This window comes from Bison bison, unplaced genomic scaffold, assembly GCF_000754665.1.
Source record: "Bison bison bison isolate TAMUID 2011002044 unplaced genomic scaffold, Bison_UMD1.0 scf7180017864032, whole genome shotgun sequence".
NCBI lineage: Eukaryota > Metazoa > Chordata > Mammalia > Artiodactyla > Bovidae > Bison > Bison bison.
Genome location: NW_011494604.1, coordinates 4,130,451 through 4,146,876, shown reverse-complemented (window position 1 = coordinate 4,146,876; position 16,426 = coordinate 4,130,451). Strand labels below are relative to the sequence as shown.

Sequence of the window (16,426 nt, the reverse complement as noted above, 5' to 3'; positions counted from 1 at the left end):
AAGAACCTGGAATTGTGGGCCTTTCTCTGGAACAGACAAGTGGATCAAACGTAAGCGGGACTGTCCCTGCCTGGTCCCCAGGTCCTCCCCCAAACTCCTCTCCCCTTGGCCCCTCACTGTGCCCCTCCCGTACAGTAAACCCTCAACGGCACCAGCCTCAGGAAGCTCCCTTCGCCACTGGAACATCATCTCTGAGTTCCAGTACCGCCCTGAGGGCCCTGTCATTGACTTCCTGAACAACCGGCTGCTGGACGCAGTGGTGAAGGCGTTCTTACCCCCGGCTCCCCAGATGAGGGCGAAGAGAAGTGGGGGGCCCAGGAACAATGTGGCCTTCCATTCCATCTCCAGGAAGGACGTGAACAGTGTGATGGCTCGTGAGTCACTATCTGGGGGATAGCTCCTGGGATAGGTGAGGGGGTAGGTAGGCAGTGAGAGCCTGTCAGAGGTCTGCAGCCCACACAAACCCATAGCTGAAATGTATTCTACAGTGGTCCACAGATAAGAAGCAAGTCAATTTAGTTTTTTTGTTGTTGTTGTTGTTTGTAATTTTTGAGAGAAATTGTGAACATTTTACCCACTAGCCTTCTAGATTCAAGAACAGGAGCACAAAGTACTACTTGGTGAGTCCCCATGTGTATAATCCCCAGCTGCTGCTTTCCATCGCTGCCAAGGTTTTTCTCTCTCTAAAACTGTTAATGATTTGGTTAAAAGGCCATTGCACTTCATAAATATAAACAAAGACATTCCTTCTGGCTTTGGCCCCCAACTGGAGATAGTAAGTTGAAAGCTGGAGACCTGGCCCATGGGCAGAGACTCCCTTCCTGAAAAAGTGTGACCCTCTGCAAAAGCCATCCCTAATCCAGGTCTGAGTACCCCCACCTGGAAAATGAGATGGGATTTCCGAGGTCCCTTTCAACTCTGACAGCCCCTAATTATGCTGGAACAGGAATAAGATAGGTTGGCAAACTTGCCAGAGAAGGAAAGAAATAGCTCACTCTATTTTTTGAAGTCAGGCAGAGAACTGTCAGGGACTATGCCAAACCCAAGAGAAGCTGCTGTTACTTGGATCAAACAAGAACTTCTTTTAAAATCCAGGCTAAGCCTCTTCCCTCCCAGCGGCAAAAATTTGAAATCCTCCAAACTACTATGTGTGTGTGTGTGTGTTTGGGGATGGGGAGAAGTAGGGTTGGGGATAAGGCAATAACTACTCCAGACCTGATTGACTTTTAGTAGCAAAAACAAAACCCCCACAATTTTTATGATACAAGTACAATATGTTTATTATAGAAACTTCAGGAAACACAGATTAACAAAAAGAAAAAAAACTCACCTATAACCCCAAACCCCAGAGAAAAACCCATTTTGTGCATATTCTTTTGAACTTTCTTGTCTGCATAGGAACCTTCACATAAATAAATATCAATTTATTTATTTTTTTATGATAAAAGGATCAAGTCATGCCTAATGTTTGATAACCTCCTCGTTACTCAAATAATTGTGAACATAATGGTTGGATGGCTTCACTGACTGTATGGACATGGGTTTGGGTAGACTCTAGGAGTTGGTGATGGACAGGGAGGCTGGCGTGCTGCGTTTCATGGGGTCACAAAGAGTTGGACACGACTGAGCAACTGAACTGAACTGAATGCCTTGTCTATTGTATACACATTCCATTTGGTATTTTATAACATACATGCTATATTTTAAACAGAATGTTATACTAATAGTGACCATTTATTGAGGGTTACTGTGTCAGGCACGTACTGAGTACTCTGCATATATTATCTCATTTAAACATCTAAGCAAGGTAGTTTCCTTTTAAAAATAAGGAAACTGAAGTTGAAAGAGTTAAGAAATTTCTCCTAAATCACACAACTAGTTAGCAGTAGAGTTTGAGTTTCAGTTCAGTCTGGCTGACTTCAAAGCATATGCTCTTAACCAATGCATATCTGGAGCTTATCAGTTGCAAAATATGCTTTGTTTTTGTTAAACAAAGCACCCTTTTTGTTAAACAACTCCACCCTCATGAAACATTGCTGCTCTTATAAACCATGCTGCTCTGAACCTTCATGAACACATGTAGTTTTCCTGTGAGTTCTAAGTATGTCTCAGGATAAGTGCCTGAACATGCAATTCCTCACCGAAAAGGTATAGGCTTGCTGTTAATCGGTTGTTTCCATGTTCACTTGTGTCCTACCCGACAGTGAATGTGAGCATGCTGGCAACTTACTTGCAATGCAATGGCTACAAGGACTACCACCTGGTCTACAGCCCCCAGGCTGGCTTCACCTGCGTGTCCCCCTGCAGTCAGGGCTACTGTAAGCATGGAGGCCAGTGCCAGCACCTGCCGGATGGGCCCCGCTGCAGGTACCTCGTGGTGTCTGAAAATTAGGACGATTCCCTTTGCCACTGAGAGAACGGGGATCAGAGAAAAGGGGAGATGGGAAAAAATGTGTGAGTGCCCATGCTGGGTGGAGAATAAAGATAATATATTACCTCTGCAACTCAGACCAGCTACTTGGGGGCAGGGGGGTATTATGCCCATTTTAAAGATGAGAAAACTGCAGCTTAGAGAGCATAAGAAACCCAGTAAGTTAAGTAGCAGGATCCGGGCTCCAAAGCCAAACCCTTACACATGATCTTACTTCTTGGGTGGACAGCCTGCTATCTCCTGGTAGAAATGGAACCCTCTGTCTTGGGTCTAGACCCGGCCCTCCTTAAGATTACCACTCAAGGGTGGTCCTCTCAAACTGGCGCCCTTTGCCCTGTTACTTCATCACCAGTAGTGAGGGGAGCGCACTGAGCCAAAGGCCTGCTAAGGAGAAGGGCAGCGCCACCCGGGCCCTCTTATCACAAGAGCGCCCTCCCTCTTCGCTCGTCCCCACTTGCAGACACACCCAGCCCGCTCCGCATCTGCTCCATGGAGAGTTAGGGGCAGGGCTGGGTTTGTGTCTGCGCATGCTCACCTGCGGCCAACCTTTGCAGGAGAGGAGGGATGGGGAGGATCAGCGCTAGCCTCCTCCCCTGCTGACCGCGTCCCCTCCTCTGTCCCCAGCTGTGTGCCCTTCTCCATCTACACGCCCTGGGGCAAGCGCTGTGAGCAACTGAGCATGAAACTCGGAGCCTTCTTCGGGATCCTCTTCGGGACCCTGGGCGCCATCTTGTTGCTGGGGGTCGCGGTGTTTGTGATCCTGCGTTTCTGGGGCTCCCGGGCCCGTTTATCCTACCGGCTGGACTCCGAGAGCTGAGGCCTCGCCCCGAACACGAACACGGGCTGCTGTGGCCTAGGATACCTCCGGACCCACCCCAGCTTCACCTGCACACACTTTCAGGCATCGTGCTTTTGGGATACTGGAAAAAGGATGATGACTGATGACGATTCATTATTCTTCAAGAATGATTAATGGGAATGAATAATAAAGTCAAGAGCACACCTTGTCAGTACAGAAGACACAGAGGCTGACAGGAAGAGGTCATAAAGATCTATTATAAAAATAGATGGGTTCTCACACAGACCTACCCACAGAGAGGACACCGACCTACAGAAACATGGCAGTCACATATCAAAGTTGATGAGGTGATGGCTCGAAATTTAAAACCAAAATGCATTTGCGTACAAAACTCTCCAGTTCACTTCTAATTAAAGCCTATTTAAAAAAAAATCCCTCTGGCTTTTTGTGTTTCCAAAGTCATGGATTTCATTCATGGTTTTCCTCTGATGGCTGAAGGCCTTGGCACAGAAGGTGGAGGGAGCAGAGGTCAACTGGACTCAGTCCTGCTTCAGCCCTCAGTTACTCCATGTTGGGAAGTTGGGTTGCTCCAGCCCAGACTTGGATCTTTTCTTCAGCTTCCACATCACTTTCTTCCCCTCCCCACAACACAAGCCAAGGCCTGGCCCTCTGAGGAGGATGGTGAAGATACCCCAACAAGGAGTATCCCCAACTCTCTCCGAGGACCCCTCCCTGCCCTTCTGGTCTGCTGCTGACTGTGTTCCCTGGAGGAAGGATTGAATCATGACAGCTCCCTTTCCAGGAGCCACTCCATCCTTAGATCTAGGGTCCCCAACCCATGATACCCATTTCTCTTTTCTTTCCTGGGTCCCAGTCAGAGCTTTTGAGCTGCTCCATCCCATAGTTCCTTAGCTTCATTCTGCTTGTTCCCAGGAACCTGATCAATTTCCACCCCATCCTTCTCTCTTAGCAGGCAAAATTTTATCCATATCTGATAGAACAAATCCAGCAACAACCGGTCCACCCCTCCTGTGTCTAGAGCACCTCAGTTCCAACTCTATGCAGACACTAGATAGTTGCCTTTTGGTCTTATCCCAAACCCACAGAGAGAGAGAGAATCTGATTGGTCCAGCTTATGTCAGTTGTCCATCCCTGATCCGAGCAAGTGTAGCCATAGGGTATAAAAGGTGATCACATGATACAAACTTGATGTTCAAGCTCAGACTTGTAGATGTGTGTGAGTGATGTTGAAGGAAGTTCCCAGAGAAGCTAGATCTCTGATCTAAGCAGAGCCTCCAAACTGCTTTTCATTAGAGAATGACTTCTCCCAGCAGATGAAGCTCCTGCCAATATGTACAACGCTGTTGTTTTACCTTCAAATGCCCCATAGTGTAATCAAGTTTCCATATAGAATCACATTCATTTAATCACAGCATTCATGTGTCAAGAATTAAGCACACTGGAATTTCCTAGTAGTCCAGTGGTTAGGACTCTGCACTTCTGCTACCTCCACTAGAAGGGGCATGGATTCAATCCTTGATTGGGGAACTAAGATCCTTTATGTTGCATGGTGCAGTCAACAAAAGAAAAAAAGAATTAAGCACATAGCTCAAATGGGTTCACTGGTGAAATCTATTTAACTTTTCAGGAAGAAATTCTACCAACTCTAAAATCTCTTTCAGAAGATTGAACCAGAGGAAGTCTTCCTAACTCATTCTGTAAGATCAGCATTTTCCTAACAATAAAACCAGAAAAACACATCAGAAGAAAATAAAGTTATACATCAATCTCTCATAAACATAGATGTAAAATTTTCAACAAAATAGTAGCAAATCAAATCCAACTATGAATAAAAGTATTATACACCACAACTGAGAGGCATTTATCCCAGGTCTGCAAGGTTGGTTCAACATTTTTAAATAAATTAATGTAATTTATCATGTCAAAAGACTGAGAAAGAAATCATATGATCATATCCATGCTGCTGCTGCTGCTGCTAAGTTGCTTCAGTCATGTCCGACTCTGTGTGACCCCAAAGACAGCAGCCCACCAGGCTCCCCCGTCCCTGGGATTCTCCAGGCAAGAACACTGGAGTGGGTTGCCATTGCCTTCTCCAATGCATGAAAGTGAAAAGTGAAAGTGAAGTCGTTCAGTTGTGTCCAACTGCTAGTGACGCCATGAACTGCAGGCCTCCAGGCTCCTCCATCCATGGGATTTTCCAGGCAAGAGTACTGGAGTGGGTTGCCATTGCCTTCTCCGATCATATCCATAGATGCAGAAAAAGCATTCAATGAAATTTACCACCTTTTTATGGACTTCCCAGGTGGCTCAAGAGGTAAAGAACCCACCTGCCAACATGGCAGGCATAAGAGGTGTGGGATCCATCCCTGGGTCGGGAAGATCCCCTGGAGGAGGGCAGGGCAACCCACTCCAGTATTCTTGCCTGGAGAATCCCATGGACAGAGGAACCTAGCGGGCTACAGTCCATGGGGTCTTGCAGAGTCGGACACAACTGAAGTGACTTAGCACAGCGCAGCACACAGCATAACACCATTTTATGACCAAAACTTTCAGCACAATAGGTCCTTAGCTTGATAAAACCTTCTTTCTCTTTCTCTCCAAAAAACCCTACAGCTAACATCAAGCTTAATGCTGAGAAACTCAAAACTTTTCAGCTAAGATCTGAAATAAGACAAGGATGTCCCCCTCTAGCTTCTCTCACCTCTAAGGCAAGAATGTCCAAAATCACTGCAGATGGTGACTGCAGCCATGAAATTAAAAAATGCTTGGTCCTTGGAAGAAAAGCTATGACCAACCTAGACAGCATATTAAAAAGCAGAGACATTACTTTGCCAACAAAGGTCCATCTAGTCAAAGCTATAGTTTTTCTATTATAGGTTTTCTATTTTCATATCACATGTGTGGATGTGAAAGTTGGACTATAAAGAAAGCTGAGCACTGAAAAACTGATGCGTTTGAGCTGTGGTGTTGGAGAAGACTCTTGAGAGTCCCTTGGACTCCAAGGAGATCCAACCAGTCCATCCTAAAAGAAATCAGTCCTGAATATTCATTGGAAGGACTGATGCTGAAGCTGAAACTCCAATACTTTGGCCACCTGATATGAAGAACTGACTCATTTGAAAAGACCCTGATGCTTGGAAAGATTGAGGGCAGGAGGAAAAGGGGACAACAGAGGATGAGATGGTTGGATGGCATCACCAACTAGATGGACATGAGTTTGAGCAAGCTCCCGGAATTGGTGATGGACAGGGAAGCCTGGTGTGCTGCTGTCCATGGGGTCACAAAGAGTTGGACATGACTGAGAGACTGAACTGAACTGTCCACCTCTTACCACTACTTTTCAACATTGTACTGGAAGTCCTAATTCAGTAAGACACACACAAAAAAATTTTAAGGTATACAGATTGGAAAGGAAGAAATGAAACTATCATTGCTCGTAAATGACATGATTGTCTATATAGAAAATTTGAAAGAATTTTTTTTAATCTTCTAAAACTATTAACAATAACAAGATTGTAGTATACAAGATGCACAAAAGTCAATTATTTTCCTATATACCAACAATGAATAAACAAAATTAGAAATTAAAAGCACATTATCATGTATATTAGCAACCAGTAGAATTAAAGACTTAGGTATAAATCTAACTAAATATGTTGTTGTTGTTGTTGTTTTAGTCATTGAGTCATGTCTGACTCTTTTGTGACCCCATAGTCTGTAGCTCACCAGGATCCTCTGTCCATGGGATGTCCCAGGCGAGAATACTGGAGTGGGCTGTCATTTCCTTCTCCAGTGAATCCTCCCAACCCAGGGATGGAACCTACATCTCCTGCATTGACAGGCAGATTCTTTATCACTGAGCCACTAGGGAAGCCCAATAAAATAAGTACAATATCTACATATGGAAAACTATAAAAACTGATGAAAGATATCATAGAACTAAATAAATGGAGAGATACTCCATGTCCATGGATCGGAAGACTCAGTATTGTCAAGAAGTTCTTAATAGCTCTTCCCAGCTCAATCTATAGATTCAATGCAATCCCAATCAAAACCCCAGCAAGATTTTCTATAGATAATGACAAACTGATTCTAAAGTTTCTGTGGAGAGGCAAAAGACCTAAAATAGCCCATTCAATACTGAAGGACAAGAACAGAGGACCTATATTACTCAACTTCGAGGCTTTTAAGCTAAGTACTTTATAAACTACAGTAATCAAGACAGTGTGCTATTATTAAAGGAACAGACAAACAAATCAATGGAACAGAATAAAAAACCTTACAAATAGACTCACATGAATACAGTCAACTGATCTTTGACTAAGGAGCAAAGGCAACACAATGAAACAAGATAGCTTTTTAAGATAACAAGATAGCTGGAACAACTGAACATTCACATGCAAAAATATGAATCTAGACACAGGCTTTACACCCTTGACAAAAATTAACTCAAAATGGATCAAGATATAATGTAAAACACAGAGCTGTAAAACTGGACATTAACATAGGAGAAAACCTAGATGACTTTGAGTATGGTAATGACTTTTCAGGTACAACACCCAAGGCATGATCCATGAAAGAAAGAATTGATAAGCTGGACTTCGTTAAAATTAAAAACTTCTGTGACAATATCAAAAGAATGAGAAGGCAAGCCACAGACTGGGCAAAATATTTCAAAAGATAACATCTGATAAATAACTGTCATCCAAAATATACAAAGAACTCTTAAAACTCAGGAACAAGAAAACAATCTAATAGGCAAAAGACCTGAGCATAGACCTCACTGAATAAAATACATGGATGGCAAGTAAGCTATGAAAAGATGTTCAACATCACACATCATTGCTGCTGCTGCTGCTGCTGCTAAGTCGCTTCAGTCGTGTCTGACTCTGTGAGACCCCATAGACGGCAGCCCACCAGGCTCCCCTGTCCCTGGGATTCTCCAGGCAAGAACACTGGAGTGGGTTGCCATTTCCTTCTCCAATGCAGGAAAGTGAAAAGTGAAAGTGAAGTCGCTCAGTCGTGTCTGACTCTTAGCGACCCCATGGACTGCAGCCCACCAGGCTCCTCCATCCATGGGATTTTCCAGGCAAGAGTCCTGGAGTGGGGTGCCATCGCCTTCTCTGTCACACATCATTAGAAAACTGTAAATTAAGACAATAAGATTCCACTCCACATGAGAGGCTTCCCTGGTGGCTCAGTGGTAAAGAATCCTACTGCCAATGCAGGAGATGTAGGTTTGATCCCTGGGTTGGAAAGATCCCCTGGAGAAGGAAATGGCAACCCATTCCAGTATTCTCGCCTGGGAAATCCCATGGACAGAGGAGCCTGGCAGGCAATAGTCCATGAGGTCACAAAAGAGTCAGACATGGCTGAGCGACTAAACAACACACACCCATGAGAGTGGCCAAGATCCAGAACACTGACAACACCAAATGCCATAAGGATGCGGAGCAAAAGGGATTCTCATTCACTGCTTTGGGGAATTGCAAAATTGTGCAGCCACCTTGGAAGACAGTTTGACAGTTTCTTACAGAACTAAACATACTCTCACCATATGATCCAGCAGCTGCACTCCTTGGTATTTACCCAAATGAACTGAAAACTTACATCCACTACAAAAACCTATACATGTACATTTATGGTAACTTTATTCATAATTACAAAATTTGGAAGCCACAAATTTGTCTTTTGGTATCAGTTCAGTTCAGTTCAGTCACTCAGTCGTGTCTGACTCTTTGCAACCCCATGGCCTGCAACACACAACGCTTCCCTGTCCATCACCAACTCCTGGACCTTGTTCAAACTTATGTCCATCGAGTCATGATGCCATCCAACCATCTCATCCTCTGTCGTCCCCTTCTCCTCCTGCCTTCAATCTTTCCCAGCATCAGGGTCTTTTCAAATGAGTCAGCTCTTCGAATCAGGTGGCCAAAGTTTTGGAGTTTCAGCTTCAACATCAGTCCTACCAGTGAACACCCAGGACTGATCTCCTTTAGGATGGACTGGTTGGATCTCCTTGGAGTCCAAGGGACTCTCAAGTCTTCTCCAACACCACAGTTCAAAAGCATCAGTTCTTTGGCACTCAGCTTTCTTTATAGTCCAACTCTCACATCCATACATGACTACTGAAAAAAGCCATAGCTTTGACTAGACAGACCTTTGTTGGTAAAGTAATGTCTCTGCTTTTTAATATGCTGTCTAGATTGGTCATAGCTTTTCTTCCAAGGAGGAAGCATCTTTTAATTTCACGGCTATGATACTTGAGACAATGAAATACTATTCAGCACTAGAAAGATATAAGCTACTAAGCCATGAGAAGACAAGAAGGAAAGTTTACGTACCTTATGATTCCTTATGATGTTCTGGATAAAGCAAAACTATGGCATTGGTTTAAAAAAAAAAAAAAATCAGTGGTGGCCAGGGACTTAAGAGGGAGGGAAGGATGAATCAGCAGAGCACAGAGGATATTTAAGGCACGAAAATTACTCTGTACATCACTGTGATGGCAAATGCATGTTATAATACATTTGTCAAAACCCATAAAATATACAACACCAAGAGTGAACGTTAACATAAACAATGGACTTTGGGTGCTAATAATATATTATCATAGGTTCATCAGTTGTAACAAATGCACTCTGATGGGGGATGTCAATGGTGGGGGAGATTGTAAGGTGTTGGGAAAAGGGGCTATATGGGAATTCTCTGTACTTTTGGCTCATTTTTACTATGAACATAAAACTACTCTAAAAAAATAAAATGTATTAACTAAAAAACAGTAAAAATTCATGTTCAGACACCAAACTTCTTCTCCCATTGAGAGATGAAGAAGGAGCAGAAAGACAGAATGTGCATGATGGATGATCCTATCAGAAGCAGCAGCGTTGTCCAAAGCCTAAGAGAAGGTTGGGGGTTTGCCACAGCAGAAGGAAACTCACAGACTGGGAAAAGGGAAGAAGTGGGGACACTGGTAGGAGAGGAGGCATTAAAAGTAGGGTTGCCAGATTTAGCAATAAAATTACAGGAAGCCCAGTTAAATTTGAATTATTTACAAATGAAATTTCAGCATAAAATTCCTGTGAACTATTTTGGACATCCATATATTTTAAAAAGAATTCATTGTTTATCTGAAATTTTACTCTAACTGGTTGTCTTATATTTTATCTGGCAACCTGGTCAAAACGGCTGGGATGCTGTGCATGTAGAGAGAGGGTGTCACGGCAAAGGAGGATGACACCTGGGAAGAACAGGCTTAAATCAAGGACACAGCTGCACGTTTCCATCAACTCCCTGGCTCTGTGATTCTGTCACTTATACACCTGAAATAAAGAACTGATGGGCTCTTCTTCAGGGCTGCAGGCAGAGAAGAAGGAGCAGATCATTCAACCCCACCTCTGGTTGGTGACAGGCGGCTGAGACACTCTCAGTGGGCACTGGGGGTCAAAGGAAGCTGTTTGGGGAGAGGTTTGAACACAGATACCCCTGCCCAGCCTTCCCTGCTCTCAGGAACCTTCCAAAAACTCCCTGTGGGCCTGAGAAAAGCAGCTTTTAATGACCAGGGTGACGCATAATTGATCACTGACAGGATATACCAATGTACTTATTTATTGATACCAAAAACATGCCCACTCATTGGAATTTGGGGTGCATCCATGGGATTAGTTACCATTCACTGCTTTCTGCTGCCTGGTGGCTGGTCCCCCTCACAAGGGATGAAGGAAGGACAGGCCGAGGCAGAGGCTTCAGTTAAAGTCTATCATCAGAAAAGTTCCACCTGCTGTTGTCCTCACCACGCATTGCATTTTTGCCTTCTGAGTCTGCGCTGAGTCACAGGCGACTTTAGACAGGCTGTCTTGGTTAGTCCCCACCCACCTTTGTCTTCATGAAATATGTGGCGTCTTCATCTCACATATACACACCTTTGAATCTTAAATAATTGGAGAATTTTCTCCAAGCACTGATGGTTCTTGCTGGTTTGGTAACTTCTGCTAACTTTGGTCATTTCCAGTAATTCTCTCTCCTTCCCTCTTTCTCTCTCTTTCACACACACACACACAAGCATAATTAAACTCTTACACCTTAATTCCTAAATACTTCTATCAATAGTTGATGTAGCCCATATATTACAGATTTTTTTAGCTTCCGATATTAGAAATCACCACTGTATGTACATGTATGTCCTTATATGTATGTAATTAAGATTAAATTATCCACTTTAATAGGTATCATCTGTTTCAAAGAAAGGAAGAAAAACGATTTTAAAATTGGATTTATACAACAGCAGTGTTATATAAGCTGCTCTCCATTCATGCCTAACTATAGTGCAGCTTAATTATATATTTTTTTCAAATATATCATTAAATTTATCAAATTTAAGAAATTAAATATACATTCTATTACTTCAACACTGAATGCCATTTTCTTACCTTTTAAAGCCCAGTGCTCATATTTCAAGGTCATCTGCTCACATGGCCCATCACCTAAGTCATTCAGCAAATATCTAAGTGCTCTCCATGGCTCTGTGCTAGGTTCTGTGGCTACAGAGATGGGTATTATATGGTGCTTTGTCCTGATTTAACAAAACTGTAAATAAGTAAATCAAGACATAGCATGTTAAGCGTAAAGAACAAATGAAGAGACTAAGAAATTAACTCCTCTTTAGGGAATTTGAGAAAAGCCACCGTGAGAAGGTGCTGGATGGACTGGGCTTCTAAGCATGAATAGGAGTTTTCCTCTCTCTGCTAACTTTAAACCATGTGGGAAGAGACATCTTTGAATTCCCCAAGGTGCACAACACGGTCTTTCTTCTGTTGTTGGTGTTGAACAAATACACTGAGATGAAAGTTTACATTATTTTTGTCCAATCTACTTTGTAAAACTCCACTCTGCAAAAGGAAGCGGGTCAATTAAATACACATACTCCCCTTATTCAGAGTCATATCCTAGTTGTTATATTTCCTTCTTTTACTTAACAAATATTTACTGAGACCCTTTTATGTGCCAGGCACTGTCCTAGACACAGGGATACTGCAATGTATAAACTCTTCATTCTAGTTGAAGAAGACGTAATAAACAAGACAAATAAAGTATGTATTATGTCAGGTTGTGGTCAGTGTTACAGAGATAAAGCAGAGGAGAGTGGTCAGTTAGACCCACTGAGAAGGTGGGAGAGGCGGAGGAGTTAACCATGTGGATGTCTGGAGGAGAAGCGTTCTAAGCAGACTGAGCATGCATTCAGGACCTGACACATTTGAGGAACAGCAGGTAAGTCAGTGGGGCTCATGTGCAGTGAGCAAGTTCAAGAGGCTGGTGTGCGGCTCATGTACAGTTTTGCAGGCCACTGTAAGAGTGTGGTTTCTTCTGTGAATAACGTGAGGGTTAAGAGCGAAGGAGTGGCAGAGTCTGCCATACCTTATAGAAGGACAGCTCTGGCTGATGTTCCAGGACTAGACAAGGGGTGAAGGGTAAAGGTAGAGACAGGGAGACCTGTTAGGAAGATACTAGTCACCCAGGTGAGAGATGATGTCAACTTGGGCCAGGGTGAGAGCAGTGAAGATGGGATCACATGCTGAGCATATTTTGATGACACTAGAGCCAACAGAATTTCTTCATGAACTGGATTTATAATGTGAAAGAAAAAAAAAAACCCAGAGAAATAAGAAAGAGTTCCTTGCAATTGACATTAACTGAGATGAGGAAGATGTAGGCAGAGCAGGTTTAGGGGTAAGCTGAGTACTTTGATCTTGGAAATATTGAATATAAGGTGCCCCTTGGTGGAGATCCACTCAGAACCACGCACAAGGAGAGGCTGAACATATACATTAACAATGGTTTTGTTAGATACAACTAGACAACTCCAGACAACCAGAGGTGGGATTTTAGACATGTCTTTCTCCTCCCCTCCTCTTCTCAATTCTTTTTTCTCCTTCCTCGGTCCTTTTGAATTTCTCTAAGCTTTAAAAGCAAGTTTTACTTCTATAATAGAAAAAAAGTCCACATTTAATTTTTAAAAGACAATATGACTTGTGAGTTATGGGGAAGGAATGATTGAGCACTGCTTGTCAAGAACTTGAAATTCAAGTCAATTTACCAAGCATTCTCTGTGATCCTACTCCAGCCCAGGTGTTCTTCCGGGTTCAAGGAATCCTGAGATAAATAGATGTGGGTCCTGATCTGAAGGAGCTCACAGTTCAGCAGGCCTCAGGACCAGTGCTGTAATCAAATTTCAACCCAAGAACCAGAGAAGCATGAAGGAGGGAGGTAGCGGTGAAGGTGCACAAAATTCCTGTACATATGAAGTTATCCCTGAGCCACACTGAGTATACTTTTAATGCCGGATGCAAGCACACAACAGGTGAAAGATGGGGGATCAGCTCACTCTTTACTGAAGTACAACACATATGCCAGCGGAAGCCCAAGGTCATCTGTGCAACAAGGGGCAGACCCCACCCCCTCCCTACACACTACCCTCAGGCATATGTGAGCCAGGGTCCCACTATTGGGTCTGGGTAAGGCCGTGATCTGCTGATCTACATGGGAACCTTCCAGGTACATGTCTTCACAGTCACATGGCTCCAGATGTGGTGGGGCCCAGGTCACAGGCAGCACTTCTCCCTTCCGCACGTAGCCGTGCCTGGTTGCAGCTGGTGTTCTTCAGCCACTCCTGACACGCAGCAGGGAGACTTGGACAGGAAACGCAAGCATGTCCAGTTTATGGCTGATCTGGTAGGCAAAAGGAAAAGGTGGTACTTCCAGCCCTTGTGGCCTGTGAGCTCACCACAGGCCAAGGACAGGAAGGGACAGAGGACGTTTGAAGAGGCCAGTAGCACTTCCTGAGCTTCCTGCAGGCTGGACACAGGCTCTGTCATTCCTACCATTTAAATCCCACAGTAACATTTATAAAGCAGGGACCTCTCTGGGAGCTCCTGCCTGTCAATGCAGGAGACGCGGTTCCATCCCTAGCTCAGGGAGAAACCTTGGAGAAGGGAATGGCAACCCACTCCAGGATTCTTGCCTGGGAAAATCCCATGGACAGAGAAGCCTGGTGGGCTATAGTCCAGGGGGTTGCAAGAGAGTTGGACATGATTTAGAGATTGAACAACAAAAAACCTTATAAAGCAAGTTATGTGTGTGCGTGGGTGTGTGTATGCACACATGTGTGTGTGCTCAGTAATGTCCAGCTCTGTGCAAACCTTTGGACTGTAGCCCACCAGGCTCCTGTTTCCATACAATATTTCAGACAAGAATACTGGAGTGGGTTGCCATTTCCTCCTCCAGGGGATTTTCCCATCCCAGGGATTGAACCTGCGTCTCTTGTGTCTGCTACATTGCTGGGGGATTCTTTACTGCTGAGTCATCGGGGAAGCCCCATAAAGCAGGTAGTACTAGCCTCATTTTACAAGGGAGGAAAGTAATACGGAGTAACTTACAGAAGTTCACACAGTTAGGAACTGGAGCTCATACTCAGATCTACCTAACTGCAAAGCTTCTTGTTTGACCTCTGAGCTTTCACCAGTAACCAGCTCACAGCAGAAACTGATACCCAACACCTGCATGGCCTGGTTCCTACACCTCAACTGATCTGCTCCCATCTCCACACCTTCTTTCTGACCTCTGAAATAGTTTCCAGTTTGAGGGGTTCAAATCTGACATAACTTTAGCTGATTCACACTTGCTACTTGGATTATCATGTGCCCTGGGAATCTGTCATTTATTTGGCTGTCCCTCTTCAAAACCCCATGCTGTGTTCGTTGTTTAGTTGCTAAGTCATGTGTGACTCTTCTGAGACCCCATGGACCCCATGGACTGTAGCCTGCCAGGCTACACTGGAGTGGGTTGCTGTTTCCTTCTCCAGGGGATCTTCCCCACCCAGGGTTCGAACCTGCATCTCCTGCATTGGCAGGCAGATTTTTCACCACTGACCCCAGGGAAGCCATGTTCAGAGACTTTCTTATGGGAGTCCTAAGGCCCCCCTTCCACTAACAGACCTGCTGCTAAGTCACTTCAGTCATGTCTGACTCTGTGCAACCCCACAGATGGCAACCCACCAGGCTCCCCCGTCCCTGGGATTCTCCAGGCAAGAACACTGGAGTGGGTTGCCATTTCCTTCTCCAATGCATGAAAGTGAAAAGTGAAAGTGAAGTCACTCAGTTGTGTCCAACTCTTCACAACCCCATGGACTGCAGCCTACCAGGCTCCTCCACCCATGGGATTTTCCAGGCAAGAGTACTGGAGTGGGGTGCCATTGCCTTCTCCAACTATTGGGCCCAAATATTCCCTCTTCCCATCATTCCTTGGCAGCAAGATGTGGACATAAGAGTTAGGCTGAGCTGACTCATTCTAACCTTCCAGTGACTCACACCATCCCCCCAAAATACAATCCCAGAATTCCAGCACTAGAAGCTTTGTCCAGGGATCTGGGTTTTAGGAGAATTTTCCCAGCTTCTACAAATACAATCTTGATGTCCATCTAGAGCATACATCTATGGTTTTTTTCCCCTTCTGTCTAGCATGCCTACTTCCTTTGTAGTCTCTCATTCCATTCCATGTGGTTCAGGTCAGGCTGTCGGTTGTGGTAGCCCTTGCACGTCCATGAGCTCAGGCCTTCCTTAGGAGGCACTTGGCAAAGACAAGTGCCTTGTGAATCTGGCGCTGTCACAGCTGCCTTTCCTTACATATGAAAGACTCTGAGGAATGAAGGGAGCAGAGCTAAGAGGGGAAAAGAAAAGGAAATCCTGATGATTCTGTTTGAACTTCTGGATCCAGCCAGAGCTGAAGCTGGACAGCCACTTCTAGGTTTTTTAGCCAATTCCCTGCCTTTTAAATAAGCTCCCATGCATTGGGTTGCTGCCACGTGCAACTAAAGTCCTGACTATCTGTCCATTAATAACATTAACCTTCTCCCAGGGGCCAGAAAGCCTGATCTTCCTAGGGCCTAAGGAAATTGGGATGAGGGAAAGAATTTTTTTTTTTTTTTAATATAGCAGAGAGGGGAGTTTAGTACTCAGACAAAAACAGGCAGAAACAAAGCCAGGGAGAGATTCTTAGATTTCATTCCTAACACTCCACAAGAAACTGCTGCTGCTGCTGCTGCTGCTGCTAAATCGCTTCAGTCGTGTCCGACTCTGTGCGACCCCATAGACGGTAGCCCACCAGGCTCCCCCGTCCCTGGG

At 44.4% G+C, this 16,426-nt stretch overlaps 2 protein-coding genes across 2 annotated transcripts in view; one reads left to right on the top strand and one right to left on the bottom strand.

The window, feature by feature from the left end:
* Window positions 1–3,640, top strand: part of MUC4 (mucin 4, cell surface associated) — a 69,548-nt gene extending 65,908 nt beyond the window's left edge. The window contains exons 24-27 of the mRNA XM_010834414.1: window positions 4–50; window positions 136–374; window positions 2,205–2,367; window positions 3,056–3,640. Coding sequence (XP_010832716.1) covers window positions 4–50; window positions 136–374; window positions 2,205–2,367; window positions 3,056–3,248 — 642 coding nt within the window. The 3' untranslated portion in view covers window positions 3,249–3,640. The remainder of the gene's footprint in view (window positions 1–3; window positions 51–135; window positions 375–2,204; window positions 2,368–3,055) is intronic.
* Window positions 3,641–13,352: 9,712 nt separating this feature from the next.
* MUC20 (mucin 20, cell surface associated) overlaps window positions 13,353–16,426 on the bottom strand; it is a 13,905-nt gene continuing 10,831 nt past the window's right edge. Inside the window, exon 4 of the mRNA XM_010834320.1 lies at window positions 13,353–13,976. Within this exon, the coding sequence (XP_010832622.1) occupies window positions 13,908–13,976 (69 nt within the window). The 3' untranslated portion in view covers window positions 13,353–13,907. The remainder of the gene's footprint in view (window positions 13,977–16,426) is intronic.